Genomic DNA, 27,907 nt, shown 5'->3' with positions numbered 1-27,907 from the left:
TTAACATGTTTACTAAGTCGACACATCACCTTTTCTGTAGTAATTTGTCATTCCATGTACAAACCACAACGGCTAATACTGTTCTGTTTATAGTGTTGCCTCTGTTCTTGTATTCTTAAGTAAAAAAAAGTTGCATCGCAATAACGTACAGTTGTCCATATTGTTGTTCACTTACGTTTAATCTTTTGATGTGGTCTTGAATTGCTTACGAGAATTGAAAAGGTGAATGCAAAATATAGAGACAAGTAACAAAGAAAAACACGAAAGGAGTATAAACAGTAAGTCGCATTGTATGATAAAACAATGTTTTTATGATCACAAATCTTTTTGCTTAAACCCAAAGTTTTACTTACTGCTGTTTCGAACCATCGGTCTCGCTATTCACAGGTGTGGATGAGCCACTACGCTTACTAGACTGACCTGTAATTGTTCTACCCATGAATCTCCCTGCTTTGCTCAATCCACTACCCATTGCTCCAAAACCGCTACCAACCATCCCGACGCCCGAGGTCACCCCGGTCCCAACCAGGCCTACTCCTGCACCAATCCCTGTCCCAACCAATCCTACACCAGTACCGAGCCCACTTCCAACTGCATCCATTGTGCTACCTATCATTCCTGCTTCCTTCAGTCTCTTCCGCTCTTCCATTATTTTCTTCTCTTCTTCTAACGCAGCCATTTGCTCCTCTTTGTTGAACTCATGATAATGTACCTTTAGGGTTATACTTCCTCTATCTTTCTTATCTTTTACTTTCAGAGTATCAAGTGAAGACAACAGGTTTAGCTCCATCTCCTTTGTAACCCCGACCTCCAAACTGCTTAAAGGAAGTTTCACAAGTCCTAGACGCTCGTCTTGGCCTACGTCTTTATCAAATACCTGTCAAAAGTTTGTGGACAGTTAATGTTTGACATGACAAACTTGAACAAGTACGGAGCATAACTGTTGCAGATTGCAAACCTCTATAGTGAGCGACTGAGTTTCTTTGTCCTCTGCAATCAATTCAAAGGTTTGGTCCCAAACAGGACTCAGGTTGTTCTCGATTGCCTTTGTTTTATACTTGAACACAGGACGGATGTGGATGGTTGCATAAGGGTCTGATTTTCCAATCAATTCCTTATTCTTCAAGTTGGTTGCTTTCACTACTGTCACTATAAGCTTTCCCTGTGGCTTAAGTTCTAAATCACTGTAAAAGATAACAAATAGAGAGAATCGTTCAATATCAGAAGAGGAGAAAAGACAAAAGATTGGTAGTTGCAGGCAAAATATACTATATAAGTGAAGAAAAATCCAAAATGAAACACAGGAATGTACCTGAGATCAACAGGAATACCACCGATGGGAACCACTATTCTATGAGGCCACTGAAGCATGTCTTGGACAATAGTATCGACGGTGTCCTAACAAAATAAAAAGCATAAAGCTGTCCATAAGAGCAAACGGGTAAACAAATTAAACATCTGGAAACTGCTTGACCAGCCAAGAGAAGAACTTACATCGATCATATCAGATAGTCCAGGAATTGCCGTCAAGCTTCCACCGACAGCCTTCAGAGTGTAATCGATTCTCGGTTTTGGCTGGTTGAGATCATATAAAAAGTTGGTTATTGTAAGATAGGAGAGTGATAAAGAAACATGCATCTGATTCTGGATTTTCAAAAGGGAAAAAAATGTACCTCAGCAAGTAGAGCTACAACAACAGCAGATATACAAGGAATCTCATCCGCAAGTTGAAAGATAACACGTGCAACTGTGAAAACTTGAAGATCCTTCAACTGTTTCAGCCAGAAACGAGTGTTGGTAGAGATAATCAATCTATATTGGGAAGCAATACTCAAGGTGTAAACGGATATATTAATCTTATACTACAGAAAAACCCAAACAAGAAATACAAAAATATATCTTTATTCTTTAGTAACCTGAATGGGTATGGAAGCAACGAGTGCTGTAACACCTAAAACGATATTTGGATCACCACCCCATCGAAGATCAACATCCATTGTGACTTGACCTTCCTTGAAACTTTGAACTCGAATACCTGCAGCAATGATTAATAATGCAAGTGCTAAGACTTACGAAAAAACTAGCCTATAAGACAAATGCATGATATTCTTCAAAGCCCAAGGATTCATTATCATTTGGAAGGTAACTCATCTAAAATAGAAAGTAGGACAATGCAAGCTTGAAATAAACAAAGTGGAAGAGAAAAAATAACAATCACAAAGGATGATGTAGTCCACCGTACTTTACCTTCAATCTTTGGTGCTACGTTACCCAGAGTCAACTTGCTGAACTTCAGGGAAGTAATTCCCGGTGGTCTGTAATCTTCAAGCAGCGGTTCTACAGAATCTCTTATTACCATAGTTGCTGCCTGGAAATTATTCAACAGAACAACGGATACTTCAGAATTTTTGACGGCCAAGCTGCATATTGTTTTCTTGCATTCCAACAAATTGGACCTATCTTAGGCGTCGATTAACACTAGACTTGTGTACCACAGCCAAACAATTAGATGTTTACAACTCCATTTAGGACAAACTAAATCCCAACAGATTTTTCAGAAAGAAAACTTTCGCTTATAACAACTAAACTTCCTATTAGGATATTTACAGTTACCAAATTTCAGGGTACTATCATAGGCAACTTTCAACAATATACACTGGAAAAGAATGCACTTAATAAATGTATCAAAAGAAAATTAAAATCTCACCTCTGCAATAAATGGCCACATCTTGCCTAGTAGTTTATTCAGCCATTTGACCTGAAAAAACAAACGTATAAGAAAAGTTTCCAGTATGAAAATTTTCAATCATTTTCTAATAACACGTGTTACAAAACCAGAGAAAGATAATATGTACACAACCCAAGACCAACCATAGTTGAATATAAGACAAATAATTCAACATCTAAGTTAGAGAAAAACTAAACCATGTTGAACAACCAAATACGCAAGTTCAAAGATTGACTATACAAGAAGAAGCACACAAAGTTGATGAGAAGTACCTGTTCAAAGGCTGGAAAGGATATCCACTGAGGAAAATTATCACCGCAAATTTTGATCAAATCTTCTCTGCTAAGAGAGCCTAGAAGTTTCATATCAACTGCCTGCCAAAAGAAAAAAAAAAAAAGGCTATAACAACTAATCAATTATACAGTATCAGAGCCCAAGAAACACATATACACATAATGAAGGATGTAGCTTCTCAAAGTGAACAAGCAAAGCAGGCCATGCACAGAGAGACGAGATGGTTAAACAAGAGTGGTGAAAAATGGAATCCACCAGGTCGTTAAGTAGAATCAACAGATTCACAACAAGAAACACTAATAAGTTACGCATTTCAGCTAATCCAGTGATCTAAACACAGCCACGAAGGATTTACAATCCCAGATTTGAAAATCGTTAATCAATCTCTAGATGAATCAAAAAAACTGAATCGAACCTTGGCGACACGCTTGGAGGTGCGGTGAGTCATCATACGAGCCCAGCCAGCCATTATAGCTACGCCGAAGACAATCCCGAACAGAATCCCAGATATCAACCCCATCTTCCTGCCACCCAAAAACAAATGTTACCGAATAAAACTCAGGCGACCGATCAGGAGCTCGAAGAAGCCCTAGAAATTGAGTCGCTAAACGACAAGAAAACGCAATCGGGATGCTTACCGCCACACGAAGATCGCATTCAAGTATTTTGTTTTTTTTTGGTAGGCCAAAGAGAGAGAGTGCGAGTGCCAGAGAGGCAGAGAGAACGCTTCTTTTCGAATCCAACTTGTATTTAATTACATCTTCCGAACATTTTTACTATTAGCCCCTCGTATTTTACTATTTTCTCAAATCTCCCCCTTTAGTTTAGTAAACTAATCAAGCACCCTATTAGGCAGCAGAATGTTTTAAGAGATAACAAGGTCACTGATTTAGAGAGGTTTTATTTGAAATATAATTATTTCACTTTGCAGAACTTATAAAGTACTATACTTACAAGACCTAGAGTTTGACCCGCGCGACCGCGCGAGTATTTAATTTATGTTTGTATTTGATGATATATTTGTAAATGTAGTCATATTGAAAATGTAAATGATATATTTGTACTTAATTTTGTATTTTAGCATTTTAAAATGTATCACCGATATTGGGTATTATATAAAAAATATAACATTTATATAATTAGATTCATGTCTAAGATATATAGCGAACAATTTTTTTAAATAAAAAGTACGAAAATAGACAATTGTGAATTAGCATGCTATTTATAAATGATACATTAGCTATAATATTTGTAAGTAAATAAAATGATTGTTAAACTTCTATCAAATTTGGAACATATACAAATTAAGATTTAAATTTGTAAGAAATTAAAATGAAAATATAAATATAAATTTGATGTAACTGATAAAAAATTATAAGTTGGCTTAATTTTGTGTACATTTAAACCATGACTTTGCGGATGTTTGCTTTTACTTTTGTAAATAAATTATTTTGTCTAAGTGATAGTATATATTTTAAAATTTTAACTGTGTTAAATAATTATTTAATAACATTTATAAGCATGATAATTTTATAGTTTATATTTTTTTTTAATTTTATTTTATCTTGTAAACCGTCAATTGTATTACTACCATTTTTAGAATATGATCCGTGCATCTATACAAATATTTTTTTTTTGTTTTTTTTTTGTGGATTAAAATTTTACGATAATCTCTAATAAATTATTTTATATACATGGGAAGTTGGTAAATAATTATAATGGTGCATGTAATATATTTATATCAGTAAGAAGAAGAATTTGTTCAAAAAAAATGAAGAGTAACGTGAATTGTGGGGGAGAATGAGACAAAATGTAACTTATATTGTTACATAAATATTTTGTTTATATTATTGATGTTCATTAATGTTTATAATGTTAATATGAAATAGATAAGTTAAAATATTTATATTGAATTGATTGTGAATTTAATTTAGGAAATGTTTTAGTAATTTTGAAAAAGACATGGAAAGCATAGAAGTAGGACTAATTATTACTTCATTAATTTTAGAAAAGACAAAGATTACTTAAAAATAGGTTCATTTAATTATTTCAATGACATTAGGTTGTAAATACTGTGCAAATTTAAGGATATGTTCATATGAAATAGATAAGTTAAAATATTTATATTGAATTGATTGTGAATTTAATTTATGAAATGTTTTATTAATTTTGAAAAAGACATGGAGAGGATAGAAGTAGGAGTAATTATTACTTCATTAATTTAAAAAAAAGACAAAGATTACTTAAAAATATGTTCATTTAATTATTTCAATGGCATTAGGTTGTAAATATTATGCAAATTTAAAGGTTAGTCTTAATTTGTACTTCTATTTTAATAGATTAGATTTGTCAAATACCCTCCATCCTCCGTTATAGCCTCCACAAGCATCCTGTTAGGCAGCACAATGGAGGATGTTCTGTAGTGATACATGAAAGAAATCCATTAAGACTCTTAAGATGATACTAAAAAGGGTAAGATGTTTATTCGTATAAAAGAAACTGAGAGAGTATGTAAACTTTAGAGTTACAAATGGGATATAGATCAAAAGAGAAAATACAAAATACAACAACAGATGGTGGGGGAGATCAAGAAGACAACACTCATTGCACAATGGTTGCATTGTGTCTTTATAGCCTCTTCAAGCATCACTACAGAACATCCTCCATTAATGGGTACGAGGGTATTTGAGCTACTTCTTCATCCGTCTTTCTGCATATGTAAATAAAGTGGGAATCAGGATCCTCCAGAACATAATCGTGCGGCAACATTCCTTCACTTGTCAATGGTATAGCTTCCAGACACGACTTCGATGACGAGCTACAGTCTCCTGGCTTTTTAAACCCTGGTCTTGCTACAAGAATGAAAAAGCGTTAAGTAGAGTGTGCAGTTTCGTAGTAAGTAACTAAAACTGGAGGCTTACGTATGATGCATAAGGAGATCTTCCAGTTGTAAGCAGAAGGATTCAGATGAGGCATTCTCACTTTGGGATCACCATACGTTATCTAACATACACATAAGTCAATGTTCAAGTTTACATGTGACGATGGACAAGAACAGTTGCAGATAGAGCAAGTGAAAGAATATTACCAAAAAATAGGTCCCTCCAGGTTTAATCAGCCTGCATAAATGAAAAAAGACAAGAGCTTTGTCGGTTCATAAATATATGGGCAATGTTAAAAATTAAATCCAATAATTAACAGTGGCATGATCTATATGATGATGATCCAGGAGCAAGGATGACATTAGGTGGTGCTAACTAACTAAATAACCTGCTAACTTCACCCAACATTCTCGAAGCACTTAGAGGAGCATCATTCCCACACTGGAAGTACACACACGGCCACCACACAAAAAAAAAGAAGAAGAAAGCTTAAAAAACATACGCATGGAGACAAGTAATACCGTAAAACAAAGGATGAGAGTAGATTCAAGATACACTCCATACCATCAATGAATCAAGGGTTCCTGAAACAAAAGAATCACTACTAATAAGCTTTCTCCACCAGAATCAAAACAAAACAAAAACAGAGCAGAGGAACAAAGGACTCACCTTTATCAATGACAGTGTCAAAGGAATCGTCCGCAAAGTAGCTCATATCTCTAACATCCATTTGCATATCTGTTGGGTATCAGTAAAACTTCTTCCTTTACATAGCCCAAATCAATTAACTGAAATTAGATATTTAAAATGTTGTACATTTGAGCTGAGGAAGAGAAGCATATTTGGTTTGCATCATCTCAATAGCCACTGAAGATATGTCAACGTTCGTTATGTCCTCGTATCCGTCCTTGACCATATCCTCTGACATAACTGCACCAAAAAAAAGAGCTCAAAAGGTTTTAACTTGGAACACTCAAAAGTCAACTTCAATCAATGGTAAGAGGAAGAATGAGATATTTACGGGAATTGCCACAGCCAACCATGAGGACTCGTGAAGAAGTAGGGACGAAGTTCCGAACGAAAGGGCGGAGAGAAGAGTATCGTTGGTACCAGTCGAAGGAAAGCGCGTCTTGCACGTAACGAGCGTCCCAGTAGTGAGCGTCTCCATAGTTGTAAGTGTTGCAGCTCGACACGTCCCTCTGCATCTCTCTTGTCTCTCTAGCGCGAAAGATCCGATCTGAGAATATGCGGCGGAAGTTTTTTCTTTGTCGTTGACTTTTTGTTTGGGACCGGTTTACGAAGTTTGGGCTTAAGACAGGCCCAATAGAAATCATGGGAAGGTGAAGCGTAAGACCATCATTATCCGGTTTCTTAGCACAGAGTTCTTAGAAAAATATAAGAAACAGTTTCTTAATTTCAACTAAAAAGTTAAGAAACAGTTTCTTATATTTCCCTAAGAACCCCACCCTAAGAAACCGTGGATAATGATACTCTAAATGGCACGTTGCCCGTGTGTGTTTACACGTGTAGCCTCTTCCTCTCAATATCTTAGCAATAAAATATTAATAGTTTTAATATTGTTTGTTTTTTTGTTAACCTAATATTGTTTGTTATGTATTTAAATCTAAACTATTAAAACATGAGTATAAAAAAGAAATAGCCCTAACTTTTTCTAAAAAAATACCATTATATGCCACTGCATAAAACACAGCCGTTTTATAGCTTACCAACTCGGCATATTAAATTTTTAAAAACCAAGTGCACCTAAAATCATGTGTGAATTAAGTTTTACTTAACTAAATATACGAATATACCTTTTAAACGACACTAGAGATTTTACCGCGCTACGCGCGGTTTGCTTGTCTATTAAATTTATAGTTTTGATTTGAAAAATATCTTAATTTTTTTGAGCAAAATCTTAATTTTTTTATAAATATTTATTTCCTATTCTTGAAATTATTATTACATTTCGAACTTTTACCAATAGATTAAATGACTTATATAGAAGGGCAGGATGGAGGGGAAGGGGGAAGCAAAAGCACATTGAGACGAAAATTAAAATTTGAAGTGGTGGAATGTTATAAGTAAAGCTTAAACCACATAATTTCTTCACGGAATGTATTGTTTTATTCCATTTGTTCTGTGCATATAACAAAAGAGTATTCTTAAGTTTAATGTGATTGGATAAAGCTGCCACTATTACCAGCACAATTTTAAGGTAAATCATCTGATTCAGAAGTTTCAGCCCCATCAAGATATCTTTTCGTGATCTTAAGCTTCCACTTGCCAAAGTGATAGATGCCAAATATCTATCTACAGACGTGGAATCTGAGGAAATTGCAAACTCTATCACAATTGTGCGACAAATCCAAATCAAACTCGTAGGTGCCCTATCTCTTTGTTTCTGCGTTTAAGAAACTAAACCGTATGCTAAACAAAGACTGCATTTAAAAAACTAAAGTGGATGCTCAGAACACTTCCCCTGAATCAAAGTAACACATTTGATATCTGAAGCCTAAAAACATATTCTATGATTTTTGAACAGTCTCATCCTGACTCTTTGTGACTTGAACATCAGGAGAGAAAACACAAGAAGTTGGCTAAAATTTTTTGCAGGATCATTGAATGGTAAGCCAATCTAACTAACAGACATAGAGATGAACTGCTCATGACTATCTTATTGCTGAATTAGTCACTGAAAGATTCCATCACTCCATCAATACACTTAAAGTAGACCAAGAACCCTAATCGCAAGAACAACAAAAACCCACAGAATAAAGAGAAAAGAATAAGAAAGAAATTAAAGACAAATACATTATGTATGTTTAGTTGTTGAATGTGTTAATTGGACCCTTGGAGTCGCAGACATCTCTGCTGTCCACTCTTCTCCTCATTCTCTTTATCTATTTCTTAAAATAAAATGCAGACAGCGTAGCCATTTCAGCACATGGCTGTTCTTTGTGCCCATCGCTGGCATAGGTGAAACTCTTGGACACTCGGTTCCCATATTCCACTACTCTTGGGTTCATCTTCATTTAGACATAAAACTTATGCATATAGAGAAAGTTTGAACTACTTAGCCAAAAATTGATAAATTGATATAAACCTTAGTGTTTATAAGTTCAAAGAGATTAGAGAGAGGTTGAAGAGTTTTAGAATGATGAACATTACATTTTTGTTTCAACCATTTGAGAAGAGGAGAGATAATATGTAAACTTTTCTTTATATAGAGATACAAAAAATCCAATTAGGTTAAATATTTTTGATTCAGACGACTCTCTAGACGACTTACTTTTAAGTCGCCCAGAGGACTTTAATATTTTTAGCAGAAAATTAAAATATTTTTAGCGGAAAACTAAAATAGAAAACTTCCCAGACGACTTACATGTAAGTCGTCCAAATATTAGGCGGGGAAATTATTTAAGCGGAAAAATAATTTTTAAAAAAATTTTAGGCGGGAATATTTGGACGACTTACATGTTAGTCGTCTAGACCCTAAACATAACCCCCAAACTTAATTAACTAACTAAACATTTCATAAAATCAAATTAAACTTCAAAAATGTTTACTATACACAAAATAAACACTTATTGGTAAAAATTTAATTTTTCAAAAAAAACATTCAAGCTTTCCAAAATCTAACCCTAAGAATACATACAATACTACAACATATGAAATAGTACAACATATGTTGTCAAACCCTAAAACCAAAGAATATCATGATTAACTACTTTCACTCATCTATGTTGAAAACTATTCAATTTAATTATATTTTAATTTACATTACTTAAAACTGTTTATAATTACATGATTTTAATTTTTCATTGGTCAAAATATTTTTTTAAAAATTTAAAAATTATTTTTAAGATCAACTACACCAGACGACTTACTTGGAAGTCGTCAGCATCTCAGACGATTCAGACGACTTACTGAGGCTATATTCGTAAAAATGACTTCTATTTTTTTGTTTGGTCACAAGGGGCTGGCTTTAATTTCACAAGGTTTTTAGGTTAGTTTTGCATTTGATTCAAGTTTGAGTATATGTTTGCATTTAAAATCATGTTGTGAGTCATATTTGGCAAATTCTCCATAAATATATGTATTATAAACCAAAAATTATATAAACTAATATATGTTTTTATCAATTGTTTAAAATATATTTTACCAAAAATAATAAAATATAGAGTCAAAAGAAAATCGAACACCCGCGCATCCAACTCTAGTTTAAACTCTTAAAACCAGTGACAAAAAAACAATTTAAACTCTTAAAAATATTAGCCATTTAGAAAATGACAGGTGTGTTTGGGGTGTTTTCAGAGATTCTTGAATGGTTGCTTGTCTCCTACTTTTTTCGCATACTAGAAATGGAGTTTTTTTTTTTTTTTTTTTTTTTTTTTTTTTTCCCACTTACGTGGATCATTCCACTGGACCTGGTTAGGCAGCGGTCCACTTCACCCGGGAGGGCTTTACCTGGGCTGGAGACAAGGCCCAACACCCAATACTGCATTTGATGACAGGAAGGGCAGTTCCCCTCCGCCTGGCGTCGAACCCGGGAGCATGACAATTGGCCCCCAAGGTCCTTACCAAACGAGCTACCTCATCCCGTCAAAAAAATATTTGCTTTTAATGTAATTAATTTACCGTACGATATTAAAATATTTCTTCTTCTTTTTTTGTAACTAAAATATTTCTTCTTACCGTTTTAACTTAGTAATAAAGTACATATGTTTTGTTTATCAAATTAGTTCTTTATCACTGGTATCAAAGATTATGGTGAGGTCGAAAAAGTAACGAAACTGATACTGTAACGTATGCAACACCTTGGTCTAATTTTTTGGGACATGGTCAGTGTTTTTGTTGGTTACACTCATCATTCTTGTCTCTTGCAATCTTCTTAGTTTGTACTTTGTTCAAATTGCCTTTGCTAGTGAATAATTATATCAAATGACAAAAAAGTTAATGTAACGTATGCAACTGGTAGACGAAACAGAGAAAAGAAGCATGCATGAAGCCTATTTTACGTGATTTTCATGCTCTTTTTATCAAAGCCACGTGTTCTCAATCCAACCATTGTTAAGTGTAACGTTTAAACTCTTCTCACTTGTTTTAAACTCCTATCTTCTCACTTGCCTCTTCCCCCACACAGTCTACACTTCCACTCAATGGCGGCATCACGAGTTTTCTGTCTCCTTGCATTGACTATATCTCTTCTCTCCGTCATTTTCACCGTCTCCGGCCATAACATCACCCAAATTCTCTCCGAATCGCCGGAATATTCCTCCTTCAACAGCTACCTTTCCCAAACAAAGCTCAACGACGAGATCAACAGCCGCACTACCATCACCGTCCTTGTCCTCAACAATGACGCCATGTCTTCCCTCGCCGGGAAACATCCACTCTCCGTCGTCAAAACTGCTCTCAGTCTCCTCGTCCTCCTCGATTACTACGATCCCTTGAAGCTCCACAAGATCTCTCAAGGCACCACACTCACCACCACGCTTTACCAAACAACCGGTCGAGCTGCCGGAAACCTAGGGTTCGTCAACGTCACGGATCTTAAAGGAGGCAAAGTCGGCTTTGGCTCCGCCGCTCCTGGTTCCAAACTTGATGCCAACTACACCAAATCCGTTAAACAAATACCTTACAACATATCCGTTCTTGAGATCAACGCTCCGATCATCGCTCCGGGAATCTTAACCGCACCAGCTCCCTCCAACAACATGACTGAACTTCTCGAGAAAGCTGGTTGTAAAACCTTTGCGAGTATGCTTGCCTCGAGCGGTGTGCTTAAAACCTACGAATCAACCGTTGAAAAAGGTTTGACGGTTTTTGCACCGTCCGATGAAGCTTTCAGAGGTGTACCAGATCTGACGAAGCTCACACAAGCCGAGGTGGTCTCGCTCCTAGAGTATCACGCCCTTGCGGAATACAAACCCAAAGGCTCATTGAAGATCAACAGAAATGTAATCTCCACGTTAGCCACTAACGGAGCCGGGAAATATGATTTAACGACGTCAACTTCCGGTGACGAGGTTATTCTTCACACTGGCGTTGGTCCGTCGAGAGTTGCTGACACATTGGTTGATGAGACACCCCTTGTAGTATTCAAGGTGGATAAAGTCCTCCTCCCCATAGAGCTCTTAGGAAAATCTCCATCTCCGGCGCCGGAACCAGTGAGCACACCGACACCAACTCCGTCGGCTAAGTCTCTGTCTCCGACTCCAACAAAGTCACCGTCACCACCGGTCGCAGCTTCTCCACCGGCACCTCCAGCTGATGAATCTTCTGAAGAAGCTCCGTCAGACTCGCCAACAAGTTCAGAGAACATCCGTGCAAAAAACGCAGCGTTTCACGTGAATACCCATGCGTACTTCACCGCAATGGTCACTCTTGCGGCCACATCCCTATTCCTATAGAAAAACTCTTGCAACTTCTTATTATATTACGCAGACTGTCGCTCCATTTTGTTTTTTTTTTTTTGTATTATAGCTTTGTTAAGACTGGGATAAGAGAGTGAGCTTCGAGTTAATCCTTGTATTAATAATCTAAGACTTTTAGATGTTTGCTTTTGTTTTCGTTTTCATGTGTGAGTTTGTACTTTGTAGCAATGTTGTACTGTTGGAAATTCGAGATCTATTCTAGCTAATTTTTGTATTACTACACAAAAGAAAATCAAAATAAACCAAGAATCCGATCGGAGTCGGATAAAGTCCTAAAATGGCCCATGAATTATATTTCAAGAGTCCAATGGGCTTAATGTAACGAACTTACTATATTCCCATTTCACCGACACACTTTTTTGGTCCAAGTTATAAGAAGATTATATGATTTCAGTATCAAGATGAATCATGTTGAAATGAATGAAGGGGGCGTGGTGATTCTGATTTGGACCACTCCTATGAAACAAAACTCATGATTATAACCAGTACCAACACAAGAGATTCCCCCCTAGTCTATGGTAGATCTTTTGCCATTTATGATACTTGTTCCCATGCTTTTATAACCTTTAGTTTATGTTTGATGCATGGTTTGAAGAAGACTTATCATCTCTTGTGGGTAGACAATATGCTTTACTCTAAGAATAGCTAGAAAGAGTAGAGACTATAGATATTGAATGATAACAGCTTTGATCATTTTGAAGCATGCTAATAATTCTGGATGTTGACTTGTTCCATTCTTTATTTTTGTATATTTTGGTTTCATCTTGAAAATATAACAACAGAAGAATTGTTAGTGGTCCTAGTCCTGACCCTCATCAATTATGTTTGTTTATTCTCTATTCATATCACATTATTAGATTTTATATAGGAAATATTTATGTAGCCTTTCTCTTTGTCGACTACAATACAAGTAAAAGATAAGTGTGAAATGGAATGATGTGTCTATTCTTATGGTCTTTTTGGTATGTACCTCAACTGTTTCTTGTGCTGTTTGAGGTACATATTCAATCAAGAACAAGAAGTAGAGAGACTCTAGAGAGAGAAAGAGAGTATGTTTTGGTCTTCTTCTTCATCATCTTCGTCCTTCTGGTCCCTCTATAATCATGAGTTTCCTTTTACCATCATTACCTTCAAAACACTATTTCTCTCTCTCTTTCTCTTGCAAAACACAAGCGCTCTATCTATTTCTATATAAAGCTTACTTTTTCATTGTGTTTTTGTAACATCCCGAGTTGTGATATATGAAAAGGCTTAAGATAATTGATTTGGCTACCTATGTCACCAAAGTTTACTTACCTTTTCCGTCACACATCCGTTTAGAACTCCAGAGTTAAGCGTGCTTGAGCTGAAGTAGTGGAAGGATGAGTGACCTATCGGGAAGTGATTTACGATACCGTGTGAGTGAGGCCAAAGCACGGGGAAAAGTCGGGTGGTGATTGCAGGGTAAGTAAACAATGATTCCGAGCCTTGGAAAATTAACGGACCGACCGTCAGACAGGATATGGCCCACGGGCCGAGAGCGGGCGTGGGTGGCCCATTAGCTGTGGACGGTCGGGGCATTATAGTTTTACTCCGGTCTTTTATAAAAAAGATGTGCCTTAGATCTTCAGAATCATTCCCAGACACACGCACACCCACGATGAGATCAGCTTCATGCCACAACAAACGTAACGTTAAGACACAAACCCATCTTCGTGTCCTTAATCTCACCAGGTTCAGGTTCAGACACATTAACTCTGTGTTTAGAGTTCTGAGTTATAACAACTTCGATCTGTTTCTTTTTATTCCTTTCTTTCGACGCAGGAGGAGAAGAATACTTAGGGAAAAGAAGGAGATGGAGATGAGAAACATGAAGCTCTTCCTAAAGAATCAAAGCATCATACGAGAGAACGAGGCTCTAAAGAAGAGAGCTCTTGTCCTCTACGAAGAAAACAATGTTCTCTTCTCTCTGCTTCATCCAGAACTCTCCCCTGTTCCATCCTCCTTCCTTTAGTGATCTTCTTGATTACGGTTGTACTACTTGTCTTGTACCCTCGCCAGAGACCTACTTTTATCTATGCACTAAGTGTTAATAATACATATCAACGATTATATTTCGCCATTATCTTTTTTTTTTCTTTTCCAATTTCTCTGGTGAAATGAAATGGAATAAGATACATAACATGAGTTATACACACAAATGATTTGGGAGCCAAAGAAGATCATTCCACATAAATCAAATGTGGAAAATCTTGCAAGGTTACAACAGTTTGTTAAGTTGAATAACAATGTTATATACGCAGAGAAACAATCTGGGTTTCACTTTACATAACCACACCACAAAGAAACCAACCCTTACAGAGCTACAACATACAAGCTAACGAAATACCCCCTGAAACATTGTGTTATCTGAATACATAAAATATACAATCTGATCTCTAGTTATAAGTTAGGGACTCATATGAACAAGAAGATGTGTGAGAGATAGCGTGTTAGAAACTTTACCGTGTTTCTACAAAATCTCCCCGTGTCTGAACCCATTGTCTTCACAAGGAGAATCATACCATTTGGAGTTCTCTTGATAGAAGCTATCAACCTGTAATCCAACTAAACCTACGTCTGATACTATACCTTCACTGTCCCCCATCGTTTTCGTTAGTTTAGAATCTTCACAACTCAGAATGCTCTTCTCGTCAAAGTCACTACACTTCAACCATTTCTCAGGCTTACATGTTTCAGACAAGATATCTTTCGGACTTGGTGGCCTTATCTGTTCCCAAGGAGGAACTACATCATCAAGGCTCCTCCCAAAACTCTCTTCATCATCTTCAACAAGCTCTGCATCCTTCCCATCATCTCCTCCATACAAGTGCTGGTCACTCCAATGAGCTAAATCGTTATCTCCAACAAGTATTTCATTCGGTGTTCCCTCGTCACCGAGACTCCTCATATTGTTGAGCATCTCAAACAGCTCTCCGGACACTGCACCCAACATCTCTCGTGAAACCTTCCTAATCTTTCCTTCTAAAGCGCCGAGTTCAGCCCGTAGCTCCTGAACCTGATGCAAGACAGTGAAACGCATACCCCCACCACCAACTTCTTCGGTTTCCAAATCTTCCCTCACACCATAGACTACATCTTGCTCCATCAAAAAGCCCTTATGACCAACAAGCCGATGCATGATCCTCGCGTTCCCATCCATCGCCCCGGGCTCATGCCCCGAATGAACAGCGTAAAGCTTAAAAACAGCTGTTCCTTCTTCCTGATACACAAAAGTTTTATCCTTTTCATTGTAATTAGCAATGGGGACAATAGCTCGAATCCTAAAACCGCAGCCGCATCTCTTTGACTGATAAGGCTCCCTCTTCAGAACCCTGGACTTCTTAGAAGCAGGCTCCCCAGCTCTATGACAAGCGTAATCCTTCACCTCAGCCATAAACGGTTTATACCTAATATACTTCTGCCTAATACAAAGCACAACCTTATGCTTAGAAGCTAACTCCTGCAACCTATCCGGAACATCCTTGGCAGGCACGTCAAAAGACTCCGTATACTCAAAACGACGCCGTTTGTTCCTCCTCGAGGCGGAGCCACCAGTAACGGAGTTGCAAACACCGCACGCCGCTACACAAACCCTAATAAAGCTCTCGGGGATTCCATATAGCTTCGCCCCAACGGTCCACACCTGCTTGATTCTCTCTATGGTCTCTCTAACCCCCAAGTGTTTCAAGTCGCCGTCGCCGCGATGATAGCTCATGACTACGTCATGCCACTGGTCGACGTGGGAGACGAGCTGTTGCTGAGCGTTGTTTTTGAAGCAGAGGAACTCGTTGTTGCCGGAGACGACGGCGAGCTTGACTTGGATCCGTTTCCACGCCGTGAGGTAGGCGGTGTCCTCGTTACGGTCTTTCCAGACGGAGCGCCACGACTTGAGGACGGGCTTTGGGGTTGCGACGCGGATCTCGGAGGGGGTGGCGAGACGGTTTTGGCGGAGGCAGAGGGTCATGAGGGAGTGGGAGGCGGAGTTGAATGTGTAGAATTGAGATGAGATGTGTGGCTCTGGGTTGATGAAGTTGAGTTCGTTTGGAGCCCTAGGGTTTGGTAAAGGAGTGATTTTGGGGGTGGGGTGAGACGGGGAGTCGTCTTGTGAGTCGGAGGAGTGGGAGGGGGAGGAGCGGAAGAGGACGAATTCTTGGAGGGAGAAGGTGGGGTCGTCTTCTTCGGGGTTGTGGTGAAGGGAGGGTTGTGATTGAGGGATTATGTCTGGTGGGGGGAGATCGTGGTGGTGGAATAGATCTTCTTCGGTTTTGTGAGGATTCATCGGAAGAAGCAGAGGAAGACGATGGAGATGGAGACGGAGACGAAGACGATGAGTAGTCTGCGTCTTTTTGTTGTTTTTTTTTCAATGATTTGGTATTTTAAGCTCCGGTCCGGTCTGAACTGACAACACTGATAAGTGCTATGTCCGAAGAACACTTTTTCTTTTTTGAGCAACTGTCTGAAGAACACTTTTATGTTTATATTTTTTAGTGTATTTTATTTTTATCTGTACTAAAAGAAAAATAACGAACAAATCTAATGTTATTGGAAACTACATTAATTTATCACTAGATTTTGATCCGCGCTTTCAAAGCGCAAATTTATTATTATTATTTTTTCAATTGACAAATATTTAGTAAATATCATATTTTTATATATTTGTGTTTTATTTTATAAAAGACTTGTGGGTTTATTTTTTTTTTTTTTTCAATTGACAAATATTTAGTAAATGTCATATTTTCATATGTTTGCATTTTATTTTATAAAAGACTTAAACTTTTTATCTTTATTTATCGTATTTCATATTAAATGACTATTTATGTTTAAATAATTAAACTATATTTCTTTAATGAATTAAGTTGGTATAACTCTGATAAATTAATTTTATTATGTGGTTAATATTTTAATAAAAAAAATTATATACTTTTCAATGAAAAAAATCAGTTTTTTTATGAATGCTTAAATTATATTAAGAAAAGAAAAAAATAATAATTAAGAATGGTTGAAAAAAAATTATTTGAACTTGGACTCAATGGCCCAAGGAAAAAAATATGTGAGAATTAGATCTGATTTCTTAATCGGTCCAAATGGTCCAAGAGAGATCTGATGTGGGCTGGATCAGAAAAAATGACCCAATATAGATGTGTTATTAATATTACTTGATTGCCTTTAATGAAACATGCAATGTTAGTAAAGAAAAAGACATGCTAAGGTAAAAAAGACAATAAGATTCTGCTTTAATAGTATAGATTTGTTATCCTTAATCCACATCATTTACCTTACTATAATGTACCAGGGAAGAGTTGTATATCTTTTGAAACCTATTATACAAAGGGTTAGGCTTTAGATATAAGACATTTACGGTAGAACAATTACATAACACACGCACAAAAAAAGCTATGCCAGTCTCCACATTATTAATCTAATAAGGTTTTATAAAGTTTAATCTTATCCAATCTCTATTGTTTGTTGTTTTATGTTTGACTGATTTTGTATGGACTTAGCATGCAACACATGTTACCTTCTGGCACGAAAATTAATAATTTCTATATGTTTGATTTTATTAATTGTCTTAGGTAGTTGATATCGGATATTTTAAAAAATAACAGTACGTCAAAATCTCGGTATTACCTTGATTGCAGATAGGCCTGGGAATTTAAATCAAAGCCCGCGGGGCCCGCCCCATTTGACCCGCCGCGGGGCGGATGCGGGTCGAGCGTTTTGAAAAAATCAAGTTGCGGGTGCGGGTGCGGGTTAAGACTATTTTTTGCGGGGCGGGTGCGGATTGGTGGATTTTGATTTGCGGATACCCGCCAACCCGCAAAATAAAATAAAAAATAGAAAAAAAATCTTTTTTTTTTGTAAAATTCGATTTTTTTTTAGAAAAATAATTAATTTTTTAAAAAATAATTAAATTTTTAAAAAATAATATAAAAAATTACTTATAAATATATTATTTTATAGAAAAACTAATTAAATAATTATTTTTTTAATTAAAAATATAACCCGCGGGTCCCGCGGGTTACCCGCAAAATAAAGCGGGGCGGGTGCGGGTATTACTTTATTTCTTTGCGGATTGAGCGGGTCAAAATTTTAACTAAAAAAAAAAGAAACGATCCGCAGGTTGGCGGGTCGTGCGGGGCGGGTTGACCCGCGAACCCAGGCCTAATTGCAGAAAAGAACGAAGTATAAAAAGGATAGATGCGATACAATATTCAAACATGAAATATAAAATCTAATTTGATAGAAGTATTGTGTTTACACTTAGTCTATGCATCGATAAGCACCTACCGGCTGAAAGTCACTCAAGGCATGTTAAATGCCGTGAACCGAAAAGTCTTTCTTGCTGGTGCCATGCAAGCTCGAAGCCTGAGAAGGCAACACTGAATAGCAAATAGATTACTAACTACTGAGACCAGTAAACCAAAAAAAAAACTACTGACACCAGATTAGAAGAGGTTCTGCTCTGCCAACTCCTTCACTTCACGTACGTAATAATAACACAAGAGTGTGGTTTACACTTTATAGAGACCAAGATAAAGTGATTTACGCTAGAAGGGAATTGTGTCAATGTGCAGAAAGGATGAACTCAGAGCTTCCTAGTCGTCTCCAGTGCTTAGAAAGTCTGTCACTTGTTACTTCCAACATCTTCAACTCCCCACAAGATCACGATGATGCTTACACAGCAAAGTCGCCTAAAACCAACGAAGAAACAGAAAAATGGCGGTTCAGATCTCCTGCTTTCATGGCTGTGGAGAAGAGAATGGATGAAGAAGTTGTCTAGTACACAACTGGATTTATGGTTTGCACTTGTCAACGATCGTTTGTTTATATTTCCTAATACTCAAGTACTTCTTATAAGGCTATTAGTACTTAATATGGTCTTCAAATCATGTAAGCTGCTTCGAAGTACATAGATTTAGTGGGATGTGTTCAAACACAGAAAAAATAATTAAAAACAATCCTCAGCTACAACAACAAGTTCAAACGTTTTGGTTGTTTCAGAATCAGAAACATTTCCTGTGAACCACAGATGGTCCAGTCTCGTCGTAGTCAGCTTTAGTAACATGCTGATTCTGCGGAAACACCACCTTGGCTAGTATTGCTCCTCCTATCCAAGCCGAGTACAATCCCAAATTCTCACTCATATATTCAGGAGGTTTCACCAGCGTTGGCCTAATGGCAGATGAGCACAAGCTTGCTTCTTTCTGAAACCTTCCTTCGAATCCTGCCAATGACGAAGTACACCACAACCCATTAAATTTTTCAATATCAACATGCACAAAGTGTACAAAGTTATTGTTGTTGTTACCTGTCATGGAGGTTGTACCACCACAAAGTACAGTGTTCTCCAAGAGCTGCCTATGGTTCTCAGATGAAACTGTTGAGATAATCCGGACAAGCTGTTCAACGATTCCGTGCTCCTCCAGTCCCAGTATTGATGGCTGAAACAAAGCTTCACCAACAGAGTATCTCTCTCTCCCAATGCTTATCACCTACAAGACCATCATTCTGTTATTATAAGGAAACACAAGTTGTAAGACTGTTGATTTGTAGTCACACAAACCTGTCCATCAGGAAGTGTATGCTGCTCGATTTCACAGTTTTGGGTTTTCTCGTACGCAGCCTCGTCCTCAGCACAGTTTGCATACTGTTCCTTCAATGTTTCAACATCAGACATGCTGAGATTCACAGAAGGGTTGGATTTTCCAAGCTCTTGGGCGAATAGTTTTGTAAGATCCGTTCCACCGAGCTCAAACCGTTTTGAGGCAATGTGCTGCACAGCACCTTCAAGAACTGGGGCAATATCTGGATGTACACACCGGAAGAGAGTCAAAAACAACTGAGAGATCAAACACAGAGTTCAAAAATCATACTGATCATAACAACCTACATACACAAGGCACCTTCAATCTACTACAACTTACATGAATAATAATCATTGGTTAACTAAATGTTCCAGAGCATGTACAAGGGTTAGTAAAAGGAAACAACAACAAATATTAAACTATTGTAACATAAATCACATAACAACTGAGTATAACGAAACTTCAGTCTACTAAAACGTACAGTAACAAAACATCTGGTTCAACTAAAGGTTTTTTAAAGGGAAACAACGGCTTAGACAGAAAGATTAAGATCATATTATAACACAAGCGAACCAAGTTATTATCATACCTATCTTCCCATGACCAATATCAACAGTGCAACCGGAGATTCTTCCAACAGCATAAAGAGACAACACTGCTTGCTCTGACGCATAGAATCCAGACACGTTGAACGTTTCAAACATCAACTGCACTAACTGCTCCCTAATAGCCTGCACCCAAAACAATCATTTATATAAACAAATTAGTTACATTTACTACAAGAACAAGATTATAACAGAACTGAAAAACACATGGCGGTCAAAATCAAAGTTCTCATCTTTCCAATAGAACAGACCTTAGGAGTGCAGAGTGGATCTGTGAAGAGTATATTGCCTTCGTTTCCCTCCTCCCATCCAAGCCCAGTGTACACAACGTAACGCAACAGATCCTCCATAGCGTCCCAGTCTTTAATGAACCCTCTTTCGATAGGATCAAGAGTGACGTCTTCAAAAACAGTGGTGGGGTTATCAGACGCATCATCAACCATTCGTTTCATCTGAGATGGGATTATCATTGCAGGAGACTGGTCAGGAATCGCTGCTCCTGCTTTCAGGAGCTTCGAGCCAGCATCAACAACAAGGGCTTCCATTATCTTCACTCACACACACACCGAGAAACCCTAAATCCCCAAATTCCAGAAAAATGCGAAGATTAGCAGTAGCACCAAGTAAGAGAAGCTAAAGCAGAGAACTTGAGAGCACGAAATCAAAGGAGAGACAGAGACAGAGAAAGAGAGCGAGAATGCCTTTTCGAAGCAACCCACCTTGAATTGAAAATGGGCGAAGAAGCTTTACGAGTGAGTGAGACAAGATCGGAGAAGAAACAGCTCATAAAAGGCGCATTAAAAAGCCCATAGTTGTATCTAAGGCCCATTAGAAAGCCCAATAATCAAGAGCCCAGCTTTTGTCTTCGTCTGCTTTCGTGTTTACAAAGCCAGAGTGAGAGAGATCTTCTTATGCTCCAATCTCTCTCCCTTCGCTGCCAATTCTCGACTCTTTTTCCTCTTTGCTAACAAAGACGGAGAAGCTCCATGACGAAGCAGCACGCGAACTGGTCTCCTTACGATAACAATGGAGGGTAACGGATCCTGTGACCCTTTTATCTAGACTCTGAGTTTTCTTCGTCTAGTATCTTCTTCTGATTCGCTAATTGCGATCTACTGATTTGTATTGATCGCTGTGTGTGTTTTACTTCAGAACATGTGTGGCAATCGCTGGATCGGATTACTGCGTTATCGCCGCCGATACTCGGATGTCTACCGGTTACAGCATTCTCACTCGCGATTACTCCAAAATCCATAAGCTGTAAGTACCTTCTCTTTCGATCCTTCGGGGGAGGTAACCTAGTGCTGGCGATAGCTCCAGGCTTTGTTGTAGATTATTAGGGTTTCTGTATAAGAAAAATCTGAGTTTTTTTTTTAAATCAATGATTCGTTAGATCTAAGATGGAGAATTGGTAGTTTTGTTGATGGGGTTAGTTCTGGGTTTCTTGCAAAATTAATCATTTTTGTGTATTGAGTATGCAAAGTTGCTGTCTTTTAATCTCTCTCCAGAGCAGACAAAGCTGTGCTCTCTTCCTCTGGCTTTCAGGCTGATGTGAAAGCATTGCAGAAAGTTTTGAAATCAAGGCACTTGGTGAGATTCGTGTGATCAATCTTTTTTGAAAAAGATTAAGACTTTGCGTAGTAACCGTGTTCTCTTTGTTGTTTTGGTGTACTTGCAGGTTTATCAGCATCAGCATAACAAGCAGATGAGCTGTCCTGCGATGGCTCAGCTTCTCTCCAACACGCTTTACTTCAAGCGCTTTTTTCCTTACTATGCCTTTAATGTTCTTGGAGGGCTTGACGAGCAGGGTAAAGGATGTGTTTTCACGTATGATGCCGTTGGTTCCTATGAGAAGGTTGGATACAGTGCTCAAGGTTCTGGTTCCACTCTAATCATGCCTTTCCTTGACAATCAACTCAAGAGTCCCAGCCCTCTTCTGCTACCTGCACAGGTTTGTGATTGGCCTCTAAGCAAATTTAATCACATAATGAATCATTTCAGTTGCTTATGTTTTGTCTTCTCTGCCTGTGTAGGATGCCATCACACCCCTTTCCGAACCTGAAGCAGTTGACTTGGTCAAGACCGTATTCGCATCTGCCACTGAGAGGGATATCTACACTGTAAGTTTTCCCATATCACCATTCAAATTACTACCTATTGAAGATATTACCATCTTGTGTCTAACTTATGCTTTGTGGGTTCATTGGTGGTAATAGGGAGACAAGCTTGAGATCATGATTCTCAAGGCCGATGGCATCAGGACCGAAGTCATGGACTTGAGGAAAGACTAAGCAGCCTAAGAGTGTTCGAGGACACAACTTTGTTCGTTTTTCTTATTCGCATCTCAACATTAGGCTCCCTTGGTTATCTTGAACTGTGTTATTGGCTTGATGTATTGCAGTTGTCAACTCGTGCTTGAAGTTTGCTTTGTGACAAAAGTTCTTTTGGAGAGTTTTAATAACCATATTCGATTTCTTAGCTACCTATAAACTTCTATAGAGTTCATCTCCAATATCTTAAATAGGTTTTGTTTTAAATAGCTTGTTATCAGTGTGTGGTTTATGATTTAAAAACATTTTCAGTTATATTAATAACAAAAATAAACTTCTAGTTCGTAGTTTATCAATTCAATAAAGATGCGAGCCACACATTTATATCTGAGAGAAATACACATTATGACTTTTCTTTTCTCTTAAAGACACATTGTTTGTTCGGCACACTTTGTGTGGATATGTGTTTTTTCAGGACATAATTGCCATTGGTTTTGTGTAAGTAGAAGAATGTTCTTTTCAAGAAACCAACAGCAAAGCTAACTAAATTTCCGTGTAGTTGCAATAAATGCAACATTTATTATTAAAAGTGTTGGTATATAGATTTATGTGAATTGTGTTAATTTGACCATCGGTTCCGTTTCGAAGAAAAAGATCTAATGGTGATTGTGAAGTTCTGGGTTTGAAGTTTTGTTAATTTAGTTTAACAGTTTTAACATTTCTCTAATAGATCTTTCTTCTGGTTTCTAAACAAAAAGTATATGAGGAAAATATATTTGTACAATACGAAAAGAAACACCAACGTTTACAAAATGCAGAAACTATCATCTTATATGAATCTCGTTATTTACCAGAGGATGAAACACACATGTGGGATCTTCACTGTTATCCATATCTCATCTGACCACCTCTTATCTGATCACTTCGCACTTGACCCCAAGTCTCATGTCCACAACGATCACATCCACACAATTGTCGTCCACACGAATCACACCCACACATCCTTTGTCCACATCACGAGAGCTCGATGTCGCGTCGTCCTCTCCACACCGGAGCTCGGACCTGCTCACCATCGTTGTCCCTACCTCTCCTCCAGCTTCTTCCTCCCTCTCCCAAGACATGAATCTCGTAAATAACCAGAGCATGGAAGACACATGTGGAATCTTCACAGTTATCCATATTTCATTTGACCACCTCTTATCTGACCCCTTCTCACTTGATTCCAAGTCTCATGTCCACAATGATCACATCCATACAACTGTCGTCCATACCGATCACATCCACACATCCTCTGTCTACATCACGAGAGCTCGATGTCGTCGTCCTCTCCACACCGGAGCTCGGACCAACTCACCATCATCTTCCCTACTTCTCCTCCAGCTTCTCCCTCCCTCTCCCAAAATACTCGCCATTGAAACTGTGGCGTCTTAGTCCTTGTCGTGTCCCTTTTCGATTCTTCTCAGAATCTCGCTTCTCGTATGCGCCACTGAAGCCGCTGCGTCGATGACAGAGGTGGCGCAAAGCTTAATCAGTGTCCATCTACATCACAGAGATCCGCCAGTATCCATATTCATGGCAAAGTTGATATCTTTTATCACGAAAGAACTCGACGGTGAACACGACTGTCTCATAAAGTGACGGAGAAGACGAGAGTGCTTTGGTTCAATTGTAGTTGTCCAAGATGATAGATGAATATGAAAGATTGTTTTTAGGAATTAGGTTAAGAGAAAGGGGATTTGGAGATTTTGAGTTAACGATACAAAATATATAAAAAATTAATGTTTTTATAATTAATTAATTACTCAAACACGTTGATATCTAGTTCAAGGGCAAATTGGATAAAGTGATTTGGAAAAGTGTCTTCCAAATCCAAGGTGTGTAATTGGAAACATAAAATGTGTCCTTGAGAGTAAATTTTTCTTTATATTACTCTCTCAGTACTGAATTTTTATCGAAAAAGGAGTTCCCTAGCAAAAATTTGTGAAGTTCATAAAAGAAGTGTAAAGTTAATAGATGCTTTCAACACCTCCTTTTTGAAACAAGGTTGTATACTCGGGGCCTTAACTCCTTTAATTGAAGGATTTTCTTTTAAATGGGCCTAGTTTAGAAGGATTTTCATTCTTAATGAGCCTGTAAGAGGCCTTCCGGAATTAAAAGTGAGGAGATGTGTAGCAACGACCTTAAGAGACTATGGGTATGAATGGTGACCAGGGAACGACGAGGAATAATGTATTCCCTGACGTTCCTAAAAAAAATTACCATTCACAAGGAATAATAATTTCCTCTCATTCCCTTTCATTCCCTTTTTTGTAGAGAATTAAAGAACAAAATTATTCCTTGTCAAATTTGATAAGGAATAACCATTCCTTTTCATTCCTGGTATTTTATTCCCGTACATTCCTTTTTTATTCGTTCCTCTTGTTTCCCGGATGGTCACCAGTCGGACCCTTATTTTGGTCATTTTCTTCATTAAGAACTATTTTTGTGACAAAAACTGAAAAATAGCTATCCTAGGAAATTTCGCTTAAAATAAAGCAAACCAAATGATAACTTCTTATAAATCTATAACCCAATTCACGGATAAAAACTATGGACTTCATATAATACATAAAACTAAAATAATCTCATACGAGTTTTGTTGAATAAATATATTTAGAGAATAATGTTTATAATAAATAATTTTAAAACAAAATGTCTAAAGACGCACATCAATAAATTAGATCAATTTTATACACAATTTATATAGAATACCAACAAGAGATTAGAGTATGAATGATAATTTTAAAACAATAGGAAGAATGGTCAATATTGTGTTTTTATTATCGATTTAAGTTTTCTTTTTTTACAAGTTCTTCATTCTAATATTTTGTGTGTTTAGACATTATTGTTGAAGTTGTGAATGTTGGACCTTCAGAAAATCTTCAGCTAAGTTATAATTAACTACACATAATGTATGATGTATTCATCGTTTACTTTAATTTTATAGTATTTTTATAACATGATGCTAATTTAATTCTTTAATGTTTAGTAATACGCGTTTAGTATGCACATTGTGGTATGAGTATGTAAAGTAAGTATCATAATTTTTAAAATCTAATGAAGTATCATGTGTTGTATATATGTGTTGCTCAATTTATTTTATATATTAGCAACTAGGGTTTTGATCACTGCAGTCGCGCCGGAAGAAACCGAGGAAGAACGATCTACAGAGAAAGTAAACTCCGTGCACAGCCGTCGACATGGGCCGACTCCACTCTAAAGGGTTCGTCAGCTTGTTTCCCCATTGTATTCAACTGAGCATTGTCTGAAAACTGGTTTTTCTTGCATTCCTCGTTTATGTTTTTGTGTTCTGTAGTAAGGGAATCTCAGCATCTGCTTTGCCGTATAAGAGATCACCCCCAAGTTGGCTCAAGACAACCTCCCAGGATGTAAGCTTCGATAGGTTTCTCTATGCATTTCATTTATCGATTTGTTTGAAATGCTCTGAAATTTTTGAAGATTGGTATCATCTACATTTAGGTTGAGTGCTTTAGAAGTAATGTGATGATTATTGAAGAGATTCATTAACTTTGTTAATAGGAAATATCTGATATGAAGTTAGTATCTTGATGATAATAATATTGTGTTTTTTGTTCTCTCACCACGTGAGGTTTTTTGATTGGTCTTGACATTTGTTTTTTGGTGCACAAGTAGGTTGATGAATCCATCTGCAAGTTTGCGAAGAAGGGTTTGACCCCATCTCAGATTGGTGTCATTCTTCGTGACTCTCACGGAATCCCACAGGTCAAGAGTGTTACTGGAAACAAGATCTTGAGAATCTTGAAAGCTCATGGTACTTTCCAGCCTCCCTTCTGTCTTTGTTTTGTTTATTTGAATAGCTACATTCAATGAAACTAAGGGAGTTCATTTGTTATATCGTGAAGGTCTTGCTCCTGAGATCCCTGAGGATCTATATCACCTAATCAAGAAAGCAGTTGCTATCCGCAAGCACCTTGAGAGGAACAGGAAAGACAAGGATTCCAAGTTCAGGTTGATTCTTGTAGAGAGCAGAATCCACCGTCTAGCTCGTTACTACAAGAAGACCAAGAAGCTCCCTCCCGTCTGGAAGTAGTAAGTACTTTAGAATTGAACACTTGAATAATTCCGTGACACCCCGATTTACATAATAAAATGTTACGATAAATAAATAGCTCTGATACCAAAATGTGACACCCGTCACTTTCGAAATATAATAAATAGATAAAAGCGGAAATAAAATAATAATACAACTCAAATAATAATAATAATTTCCACCATAATATAAAAGTCAATACGATACCAAAAGGCCTAAAAGCCCAACATCGATAACATCCGAAATATAAAATAGGAATAACATAAACGATAAAAGTCCAAAGGCCTAAAGGCCCGATAAAGATAAAAGCGATAGAAGCCCAATAGCACCGGTCCGATAATCACTCTTGCTCGTCGGTCTCACCTGAAATGGGGAAAGAAGGAGGGGTGAGCAACAGAGGAGTTGCCCAGCGAGGTATGGGATGCTAAACCGCAAACCACAGACTGAGTTCATAGCACTACTAAAATGTAGGCCTAGCTCTAGCATGAAACAAACATGGTGCCTATTACACCACACATAACAATCAATATTCGGCTAGAGGACTAGCCGTTACAACTCATGCGCTTATAGTACATAGCTACTCTCTGCACCACGCATCTCCTCATAAAGATATATACATATACTCGAAGCGTCGCTAGTACAGTCTGTCTCTGTACCCCCGCCCATCGTAGCGTCGAATGCAAATGTCTCTGCACCACGCCCCAAACAGTAGCGTCGAAGCTCAAACGTCTCTGAACTCACGCCCATATCACACCGTAGCGTCGAACCTCAGACATCTCTGAACTCACGTCCTCATCACATAATCCCTACTCATAACTATGTATATACATATATATAGCACTTCTTAGCATCAATCATTTCACACAATCGTTGAATCCTCTATTATCCTAATTCCAGTTAACAATCAATATCAATAATGAACAAGCAATACTCTCAAATAGACTCAGATCATGTTTCGAAACTAAACTTT

General features: G+C 37.5%; 8 protein-coding genes across 11 annotated transcripts in view; 4 read left to right on the top strand and 4 right to left on the bottom strand.

Annotated features, from left to right (window-relative positions):
- Positions 1-212: 212 nt before the first annotated feature.
- LOC106300392 (synaptotagmin-4-like) lies at positions 213-3,764 on the bottom strand. The gene is made up of 11 exons (XM_013736522.1): positions 3,661-3,764; positions 3,438-3,546; positions 3,001-3,102; positions 2,708-2,758; positions 2,248-2,368; positions 1,917-2,035; positions 1,674-1,772; positions 1,495-1,575; positions 1,313-1,398; positions 959-1,184; positions 213-877 (listed from the first exon to the last, which is right to left on the bottom strand). Exons 2-11 carry the CDS (start codon positions 3,540-3,542, stop codon positions 350-352), a joined length of 1,518 nt encoding a protein of 505 aa, XP_013591976.1. The 5' UTR covers positions 3,543-3,546; positions 3,661-3,764; the 3' UTR covers positions 213-349.
- A 1,716-nt stretch (positions 3,765-5,480) lies between these two features.
- LOC106298525 (methyltransferase-like protein 13) lies at positions 5,481-7,169 on the bottom strand. The gene is made up of 8 exons (XM_013734661.1): positions 6,926-7,169; positions 6,721-6,834; positions 6,574-6,642; positions 6,469-6,488; positions 6,293-6,345; positions 6,111-6,141; positions 5,944-6,025; positions 5,481-5,874 (listed from the first exon to the last, which is right to left on the bottom strand). The coding sequence occupies exons 1-8, from the start codon at positions 7,107-7,109 to the stop codon at positions 5,672-5,674; spliced, it is 756 nt and encodes a 251-aa protein (XP_013590115.1). The 5' UTR covers positions 7,110-7,169; the 3' UTR covers positions 5,481-5,671.
- Positions 7,170-11,055: 3,886 nt separating this feature from the next.
- Positions 11,056-12,320, top strand: LOC106299709 (fasciclin-like arabinogalactan protein 10). Its single transcript, XM_013735752.1, has one exon. It carries the CDS (start codon positions 11,067-11,069, stop codon positions 12,318-12,320), a length of 1,254 nt encoding a protein of 417 aa, XP_013591206.1. The 5' UTR covers positions 11,056-11,066.
- A 1,615-nt stretch (positions 12,321-13,935) lies between these two features.
- On the top strand, positions 13,936-14,448 carry LOC106296578 (protein LITTLE ZIPPER 2-like). Its single transcript, XM_013732738.1, has 2 exons — positions 13,936-14,057; positions 14,148-14,448. The coding sequence occupies exons 1-2, from the start codon at positions 13,936-13,938 to the stop codon at positions 14,335-14,337; spliced, it is 312 nt and encodes a 103-aa protein (XP_013588192.1). The 3' UTR covers positions 14,338-14,448.
- Positions 14,449-14,566: 118 nt separating this feature from the next.
- LOC106296576 lies at positions 14,567-16,804 on the bottom strand. The gene has a single exon (XM_013732737.1). It carries the CDS (start codon positions 16,642-16,644, stop codon positions 14,836-14,838), a length of 1,809 nt encoding a protein of 602 aa, XP_013588191.1. The 5' UTR covers positions 16,645-16,804; the 3' UTR covers positions 14,567-14,835.
- A 2,428-nt stretch (positions 16,805-19,232) lies between these two features.
- Positions 19,233-21,329, bottom strand: LOC106296722 (actin-related protein 7). Of its 3 annotated transcripts, none has more exons than XM_013732941.1 (6): positions 21,276-21,329; positions 20,808-21,131; positions 20,541-20,682; positions 19,930-20,171; positions 19,675-19,858; positions 19,233-19,590 (listed from the first exon to the last, which is right to left on the bottom strand). In XM_013732941.1, exons 2-6 carry the CDS (start codon positions 21,099-21,101, stop codon positions 19,370-19,372), a joined length of 1,083 nt encoding a protein of 360 aa, XP_013588395.1. In that variant the 5' UTR covers positions 21,102-21,131; positions 21,276-21,329; the 3' UTR covers positions 19,233-19,369. The 3 variants fall into 3 exon arrangements, with proteins under 3 accessions (XP_013588395.1, XP_013588396.1, XP_013588394.1); XM_013732942.1 differs by lacking the exon at positions 21,276-21,329 and adding an exon at positions 21,258-21,275; XM_013732940.1 differs by lacking the exon at positions 21,276-21,329 and having other exon boundaries at positions 20,808-21,234.
- A 122-nt stretch (positions 21,330-21,451) lies between these two features.
- LOC106298283 (proteasome subunit beta type-1-like) lies at positions 21,452-23,038 on the top strand. The gene is made up of 6 exons (XM_013734385.1): positions 21,452-21,589; positions 21,709-21,816; positions 22,065-22,146; positions 22,235-22,507; positions 22,590-22,676; positions 22,773-23,038. The coding sequence occupies exons 1-6, from the start codon at positions 21,543-21,545 to the stop codon at positions 22,845-22,847; spliced, it is 672 nt and encodes a 223-aa protein (XP_013589839.1). The 5' UTR covers positions 21,452-21,542; the 3' UTR covers positions 22,848-23,038.
- Positions 23,039-25,965: 2,927 nt separating this feature from the next.
- LOC106298529 (40S ribosomal protein S13-2) overlaps positions 25,966-27,907 on the top strand; it is a 4,992-nt gene continuing 3,050 nt past the window's right edge. For both annotated transcript variants that reach the window (XM_013734667.1, XM_013734668.1), the window contains exons 1-4: positions 25,966-26,088; positions 26,182-26,254; positions 26,520-26,658; positions 26,750-26,936. In XM_013734667.1, coding sequence (XP_013590121.1) covers positions 26,066-26,088; positions 26,182-26,254; positions 26,520-26,658; positions 26,750-26,936 — 422 coding nt within the window. In that variant the 5' untranslated portion in view covers positions 25,966-26,065. The remainder of the gene's footprint in view (positions 26,089-26,181; positions 26,255-26,519; positions 26,659-26,749; positions 26,937-27,907) is intronic.

This window comes from Brassica oleracea, chromosome C6 (assembly GCF_000695525.1).
Source record: "Brassica oleracea var. oleracea cultivar TO1000 chromosome C6, BOL, whole genome shotgun sequence".
In the NCBI taxonomy this organism is placed as follows: Eukaryota; Viridiplantae; Streptophyta; class Magnoliopsida; order Brassicales; family Brassicaceae; genus Brassica; species Brassica oleracea.
Note: the sequence above shows the minus strand (reverse complement) of the source record. Positions and strands in the feature narration are given on the sequence as shown.